This window comes from Microtus pennsylvanicus, chromosome 3 (assembly GCF_037038515.1).
Source record: "Microtus pennsylvanicus isolate mMicPen1 chromosome 3, mMicPen1.hap1, whole genome shotgun sequence".
NCBI classification, from domain to species: domain Eukaryota; kingdom Metazoa; phylum Chordata; class Mammalia; order Rodentia; family Cricetidae; genus Microtus; species Microtus pennsylvanicus.
This window is the reverse complement of record NC_134581.1, coordinates 82,826,155-82,834,104: the sequence shown is the minus strand read 5'-3', so window position 1 is coordinate 82,834,104 and position 7,950 is coordinate 82,826,155. Positions and strand designations below refer to the sequence as shown.

The following is a 7,950-nucleotide window of genomic DNA, read 5'->3' as shown; positions in this document are numbered from 1 at the left end:
ACATTTTTTTCAATTGAAATTAATTGTAAGCTAAGCATAATTTTCATCCATTATAATTTTTATACTGATTATAAAGAAATTTATGCATTTAATTATTGAAATCTTGACCAAGAATAACCAAGTAGTAGCTGCTTCTATTACAATGCATTATGAAGCAAATTATGTTCAGAAATAAACATCAGAGTTTTAACAATGGATATGTTATTTTGAATATAATCTAGTACAAAAGAAAATAGTTTATCAAAGAGGAATGTATTTCAAATAATTGTACACAAAGAATATAACATTTATAAGTATTCAACTATAAGAAAGAATAAACATTACCAAGGATATAGTAATGGCTCATAAGCTTAGGAGACAAGGCTATAAAATGTTGCAGTTATGTCTCTTCAACTGCCTGTTTTCAGACGTATGTAACATTATACAAATGTTCTGGACCTAAAATTGTGTTTCTAAGTTATCACACAGTGTGACTTCATCAATCGTGATGTGTATATGTCTCATGAGCTGTGAGCATGGTTTTCATCTACTGGGAAACTGTGGTACTGTGAAGAAGTTAGTGTAAATCATTGAATCCCAATGCTTCTGACTTCTACAGTAATCCTGCTGTTGATGTTACTGGTTCTTCTTGGAACTTCTGTATTGAAACCATCTGGTCCTGGGATTTTTTTTTTGGTAGGGAGGGTATTGATGACAGCTTATAATTCCTTGCGACTTACAGGTCTATTTAAATTGTTCACCTGGTCTTGATTTAATTTTGGTATATGGTACTTATCTAAAAAATGACAATTTCTTTCACATTTTCCAATTTTGTGATATACAGCCTTTTGTATTAAGATCTAATGATTCTCTGAATTTCCTTTGTGTCTGTGGTTATGTCCTCCTTTTCATTTCTGATCCGGTTAATTTTCATGTTCTCTATCTGCCTTTTGATTACTTTGGATAGGGGTTTGCCAATGTTGTTTATTTTCTCCAGGAACAAACTTTTTGTTTCATTGATTCTTTGGATTGTTTTCTGGGTTTCTATTTTATTGATTTCAGCCCTCAGTTTGATTATTTCCAGTCTTCTACTCCTCCTGGGTGAATCTGCTTCTTTTTTTTCTAGAGCTTTCAGGTGTGCTGTTAAGTCTCTAATGTGTGCTTTCTCTGTTTTCTTTATGTGGGCACTTAGAGTGACCCCCAAAAAACTACCAAATAACTCCAACAGCTGACAAACACCTTTAGTAATGTGGCAGGATACAAGATTAACTCAAAAAATTCAGTTGCCCTCCAATACACAAAGAACAAAGAAGCTGAGAGGGAAATCAGAGAAACATCACCTTTCACGATAGCCACAAATAGCATAAAGCTTCTTGGGGTAACTCTGACCAAGGAAGTGAAAGATCTATTTGACAAGAACTTTAAGTCTTAGAATAAAGAAATTGAAAAGGATACTAGAAAATGGAAGGATCTCCCATGCTCTTGGATTGGGAAGATCAACATAGGAAAAATGGAAATTCTACCAAAAGCAATCTATAGATTCAATGCAATCACCATCAAGGTCCCATCAAAATTCTTCACAGACATTGAGAGAACAATAATCAACTTTATATGGAAAAACAAAAAACCCAGGATAGCCAAAACAATCCTATACAATAAAGGAACTTCCGGAGGCATTACCATACCTGACTTCAAACTCTATTATAGAGATACAGTAATGAAAACAGCTTGGTATTGGTACAAAAACAGAGATGTTGACCAATGGAATTGAATCAAAGACCCAGATATTAATCTACAAATCTATGAACACATGATTTTCAACAAAGAAGCTAAAATTATACAATGGAAGAAAGAAAGTATCTTTAACAAATGGTGCAGGCATAACTAGATGTCAACCTGTAGAAGAATGAAAATAGATCCTTATCTATCGCCATGCACAAAACTCAAGCCCAAATGGATTAAAGATATCAATATCAATCTGAACACAATGAACATGATAGAAGAGAAAGTGGGAAGTACTCTACAACATATGGGCACAGGAGACCACTTCCAACATATAACCCCAGTAGCACAGTCAATAAGAGCAACAATGAGTAAATGGGACTTCCTGAGACTGAGATTCTTCTGTAATGCAAAGGACACTGTCATTAAGACAAAAAGGCAACCTACTGAATGGTAGAATATCTTTACCAACTCTGCATCAGAAAAAGGTCTGATCTCCAAAATATATAAAGAACTCAAGAAACTCGACATTAAAACTCTAATTAACCCATTTAAAAAAATGGGGTACTGAACTGAACAGAGAATTCTCAACAGAAGAAGTTCAAATGGCCAAAAGACAATTAAGGTCATGCTCAACGTCCTTAGTGATCAGGGAAATGCAAACCAAGACAACTTTGAGATACCATCTTACACCTGTCAGAATGGCTAAAATCAGAAACACCAGTGATAGCCTTTGCTGGAGAGGCTGTGGAGGAAGGGGTACCCTCATCCATTGCTGGGGGGAATGCAAACTTGTGCAATCACTTTGGAAATCAGTGTGGCGATTTCTCAGGATATTCGGGGTCAACCTACCCCTGGACCCAGCAATACCACTCTTAGGAATATACCCAAAAGATGCCCTATCATACAACAAAAGGATTTGTTCAACTATCTTCACAGCAGCACTATTTGTAATAGCCAGAACCTGGAAACAACCTAGGTGTTCCTCAATAGAAAAATGGATAAAGAAGGTGTGGCACATATACACTTTAGAGTTTTACTCAGAGGTAAAATCAATGACATCTTGAATATTGCATGCAAATGGATGGAAATAGAAAACACTTCACTGAGTGAGATAACCCAGACCCAAAAAGATGAATATGGTATGTACTCACTCATAAGTGGATTCTAGCCATAAATAAAGGATATTGAGCTTATAATTTGTGATCCTAGAGAAGCTAAGTAAGAAGGTGAACCCAAAGAAAAACATATAGTTATCCTCCTGGAAATTGGAAGTAGACAAGATTGCCAGGCAAAAGTTGGGAGCACAGAGGTGGGGGTGGGGTGGGGGAAGGAGAGATGGGGAGAGAGAAGGGAGAACAGGAGGATTGGGAAGAGCTTGGGGGAATAGGATGGTTGAGATGGAGGAAGGGTGGATATGGGAGCAGGGAAGTAGATAATTAAGGAAGCCATTTTAGCATTGGCAAGAGACTTGACTCTAGAGGGGTTCCCAGGTTTCCAACGAGATGATCCCAGCTTGTTTCTTGGGCAGCAGAGGAGAGGGTACCTGAACTGGCCTTATCCCATAGCAACACTGATGAATATCTTGCATATCACCTTAGAAACTTCATCTGGTGATGGATGGAGATATAGTCAGAGACCCACATTGGAGCACTGGACTGAGCTTCCAAGGCCCAAGTTAAGAGCAGAAACAAGGAGACCATGAGCAAGGAAGTCAAGACTTTGAGGGGTGTGTCCACCCATGGCGACTGTGGGTCTGATCTAATGGAAGCTCACCAAGGCCAGCTGGACTGGGACTGAACAAGCATGTGATCAGACCGGACTCTCTGAATGTGGCTGACAATGAGGGCTGACTGAGAAGCCAAGGATAATGGTACTGGGTTTTGATTCTACTGCATGGACTGTCTTTGTGGGAGCCTAGTCTGTTTGGATGCTCACCTTCCTAGACCTGGATGGAGGGGGGACTTCCCACAAAGCATGGCACCTTGACTGCTGTTAGGACTGGAGAGGGAGGGGTAGTGGGGGGGTAGTGGGGGGAAATGGGAGTAGGGGAGGAGGTGGAAATTTTTAATAAAAAAATAAATAATAAAATTTTAAAAATGCTGGTTATGATGTATTAATAAAATTTGTCTTAAAATAATTTTGTTATTAGTCTCACGGTTTTTTTCTACAATGAATAAAATTTCAATGATCATTTTCATGTCAGTGTTTGTTTGGGATAGGAAAAAATAATGTGATTTCTGTTTGATTATTTCAGGGATGAACAGCCAGGAACAAACAAGGGTCCTCCTACTACAGAAAATTGGCTTTGAGATCACACTCCTATCTGAGGAGTTGATGGCTGCTGAAGAAGGAAGTATATTATCATTTGAGAAATGGCTAAGGATCGGTTACTAGTGCCCTAGTGAATAGCCACATACTGATGTCCTTACAAACCGGGCTAACTGTAATCAGAGTTTATTAATAACAATAAAAAAGATGATGTAGAGCTGAAAAAAAGATGAGGTGGATTCCTTAAGAATATTTAGAGGGAAGTAGTAGTGGATTGATATTATAATTTCATGTTGTATAAGTGATTGAAAATTTCAGGGGATAGGATATTATTTGACAAATGAATTTTAATATAAACAAGACAAAGAAAAGAAAGGAAATATTTTCACATAACTTATTTGGAATTACATATCATGATGCTTAAAATTACTATTAAATATTCAAAGACTATTTAAAAAGATACATACTTGAAAAATAAAACAAGAAGATATTAATAATCATCTATTAAATTGTTTAAAAATTAACTATGACCATACTGAATATTTCAAAGGAGAGAATACTAAAATTATTAGAAATTCTAATTCATTTTTGCAGGAAGTATAAGTGATACAATAATGGGTATAGAATTTGCTGGTTTCATTTTTGACTAATTTGAAAACATACAGAATATTGGTGACATTTCTTTCTTCACTCTTCCAGTGTTCTTTATTCAATGTAGTTACAATGTCTGAGTCTCTCTTTCTGATCTCCTTGTTATTCACAGAATATTTGACAACATCTAAAGATATGTTATTGGATACAGATGACACATGTGTTTGATGTAGAAGATAGACATAGAATATGAAGAGGCCATGTATTTCTTTTTCTACACAGGAGAATAACAATACACTAAAAATGTATTTCATTCAAATATGAACAGATTATAAACTTCATATATCTGAACAAGAATGTGAAAAAGGATCAAACAACTAACACTTCACAGGGGCTTTTATTCAGTCTAATGCAGTTTTCATATATTGTGTGCATCACTTTTATATCAAAGCCACATTGAGATACCTCTTAATTTTATTTAATACATTTTTACTTCTTTCTTCAGAATGAACCCCAACAGACTTCTATAAGCAAGAATGTTATCATTGGTCTACAACGTAAGCCATATTTTCCTGAATCTATTTTATCGGAATACAGAAGAATAAGTAGATCCAATTATATACAATCAATCACCAGGGAAGTCTATATTTTTATAGTCAGAGAGTGGAAAAGAATGAGGATAAACTTCAGCTATTTTGGGAGAGTGTTTCTCTCCTTTCAGTATCTTTGTTGAAATTTTGCATAATGTTAAACATTGGTCTAATGTGTATTTCTGTAATAAGAGATGCCCATAAGAAAGCTACCCATGTCAGGTTAGCAAGTCCCTAGACACTGTTCTTTAGAGTTATATAAAGCACAGAGGATAAGGACAAAGAGGAATGCTCACAATTCTGCCAAGGGGACTAAGTATTCCATGCTTGAGACCATAAATTATGTAGAATTTTGAATCTCAAAAGATCTAATGGTAGTTTTGTGGCATTGAATACAAGCACAAGGTCACTAATTAAGACTCTCAAGACACTGATACAGCAGGTAGAAAATCATAAAGAAGAGAATAATTTCATGTGTTCTTAATGAATTTATTTATTTGAGTGAGGCAAGCTTTGGTGTTTTACATAAGATAACATTTTATTTTGTGTACATGAAAACAAATTTGTCAAGAAATTCTCAAACAAAAATTTCCTATGTGACTCTTCTAGGAGTTCATAAACACACTTGTGCTGATGTCTGTATCTTTATTATTGGGTACTTGGCCCTCTCTTTACTGAAAGAAGGAAAGGTCTAAGAGCCCCAAAGAGAAGCAAGCTCCAGGTGAATGAAGGTAAGCACAAAATAATCTTTGTGTTGAGTGTGTATCTTAAATTGCAAAGGTATACAAATTATGAATACTGTATGAAAGTTCTATGTATTGATTTTTTGCAGTTTTAGTTGTTATTAAAGACTAAAGAAAGAAATGGAATTTGATTAGAAGTTGGAGATTTGGCTGTATGCTTTCCAGAAGGATACACTTACTCTGATATAATAAAGAAGAAATAGGTGCTTTTCAGAAATCAACATGAGTAGTTAGGGATATTTGTATGGCTTGTTATATGTTCCCTCAACCCAACCTTATAAACCAATAATTTCTGGTTATCCCTCTGAAGTCAATTATAATACTTGATAGTGTCATCTTCTTTTCTTGCAGATGCCACCCATGAAAGAAATGGCTACAGAAAATGACTCCTCAGTCTGAGTTTATTCTTATGGGGCTAACAAACCAACCTGAGCTCCAGTTGCCCCTGTTTTTCCTGTTCTTGGTGAACTATACAGCCATAGTGGTGGGTAATTTGAGTTTGATGAGTCTTATTTCACTGAATTCACATCTTCACACTCCCATGTACTTCTTCCTTTTCAATCTGTCATTCATTGATTTTTGTTATTCGTTTGTTTTTACTCCCAAGATGCTAGTGAGTTTTGTTTCAGAGAAAAATATCATCCCTTTCACTGGATGCATGACTCAGTTATTTTTCTTCTGCTCTTTTGCTCATTCTGAGAGCTACGTGCTGACAGTCATGGCCTATGATCATTATGTGGCCATCTGTAAGCCTTTATTGTACAAAGCTATCATGTTACCTAGAATCTGTTGTCTGCTGATGTTTGGTTCATATTTGGTAGGGTGTTCTAGTGCCATGGTCCTCACAGGCTTAATGCTTAGGCTCAGCTTTTATAATAACAACATCATTGATCACTACATGTGTGACATCTTCCCTGTCCTTCGGATATCCTTCAGTAACACCTATGTCAATGAGCTTGTAAGTACTGCTGTGGTGGGCACAGCTATAATTTTGTGTAGCCTCATTATTTTAGTGTCATATGCTATGATCCTTTTCAATATCATTAATATGTCATCAGGCAAGGGTTGGTCAAAAGCCTTGGGCACTTGTGGGTCTCACATCATAACTGTTAGCTTCTTTTATGGATCTGGGCTGCTTGCTTATGTCAAGCCATCATCTCTTGAGACTGTTGGCCAAGGAAAATTTTTCTCTGTATTTTACACTTTTTGGTGCCCATGTTAAATCCCCTTCTTTACAGTCTCAGAAACAAGGATGTCAAACTTGGATGGAAAACCTGGAAGAGACTCACAAGCTAATTTATCAATTGATATGTCCTTTAGTCTTATCCATTCCAGTTTGATTTGTCTTTCTCCTTTTTATTTTTTTTACAATATATATATATATATATATATATATATATATATATATATTCTATTATTTTCTTTTCATTGTCCTGCCATAGCACTGATAGAATTTATACTGCAATAGCATTTTTTCCTTCATGCAAACTGCTCTGTATGTACTATGTTGATATGAGATATCCTTATATTCAATGTGTTTTACATGATGGCATGTCCCTTGCATATATCAGATTAAGTGCCTCGTCTGATTTTTTACATTTTACATCATCTAAGAAAAGGAATCCTTAGTACTTTTTTGATAATGAAAATCTTTAAATTATGGGGAGAATATTTTACCTTTGCACAATTTGTTATTTCCTTTGTGTTACACTTTATTATTGTCTGTGGTGGGTAGGAGATATGTTAGTCATGTTCACTGAAAATTCATAGACGTGTGCATGCTGAGTATCTAAGCTCCCTCAGTGAAGTTTCTCGTCCAGCTTCCAATCAGCTTTAGTGTTTTCCTCCCGGCTTTGTATACTGTTGATGTGTTCTCAGGCAGTGCCTTGTGAAGACAATGAGCTTTGTGAACTTCCTGAGCATTATAGCATCTGTCTTCCCTCCAGGAAGGAGAATGTTGATTTTTAAGAAAATCTCTACATGATAGAGGATGTATCATGATTAAAGTTTAATGAATTACGAAATATAATTTTTTGAGAAACAGTTCTTTTCTT

General features: G+C 35.7%; 1 protein-coding gene across 2 annotated transcripts; it reads left to right on the top strand.

Annotated features, from left to right (window-relative positions):
* Window positions 1–2,008: 2,008 nt before the first annotated feature.
* Window positions 2,009–7,118, top strand: LOC142847185 (olfactory receptor 8C8-like). Of its 2 annotated transcripts, XM_075967911.1 has the most exons (2): window positions 2,009–2,044; window positions 6,297–7,118. In XM_075967911.1, the coding sequence occupies exons 1-2, from the start codon at window positions 2,009–2,011 to the stop codon at window positions 7,116–7,118; spliced, it is 858 nt and encodes a 285-aa protein (XP_075824026.1). The 2 variants fall into 2 exon arrangements, with proteins under 2 accessions (XP_075824026.1, XP_075824027.1); XM_075967912.1 differs by lacking the exon at window positions 2,009–2,044 and having other exon boundaries at window positions 6,279–7,118.
* Window positions 7,119–7,950: the final 832 nt, after the last annotated feature.

What these genes read in the sequence shown, in the direction of transcription:
- LOC142847185 (XM_075967911.1), top strand. Translation starts at nt 2,009, where the DNA reads ATGGGCACAGGAGACCACTTCCAACATATAACCCCA. An exon ending in ACTTCCAACATATAACCCCA is followed by an intron (nt 2,045 to 6,296) that starts GTAGCACAGTCA and finishes CCTCAGTCTGAG; the next exon opens with TTTATTCTTATGGGGCTAAC.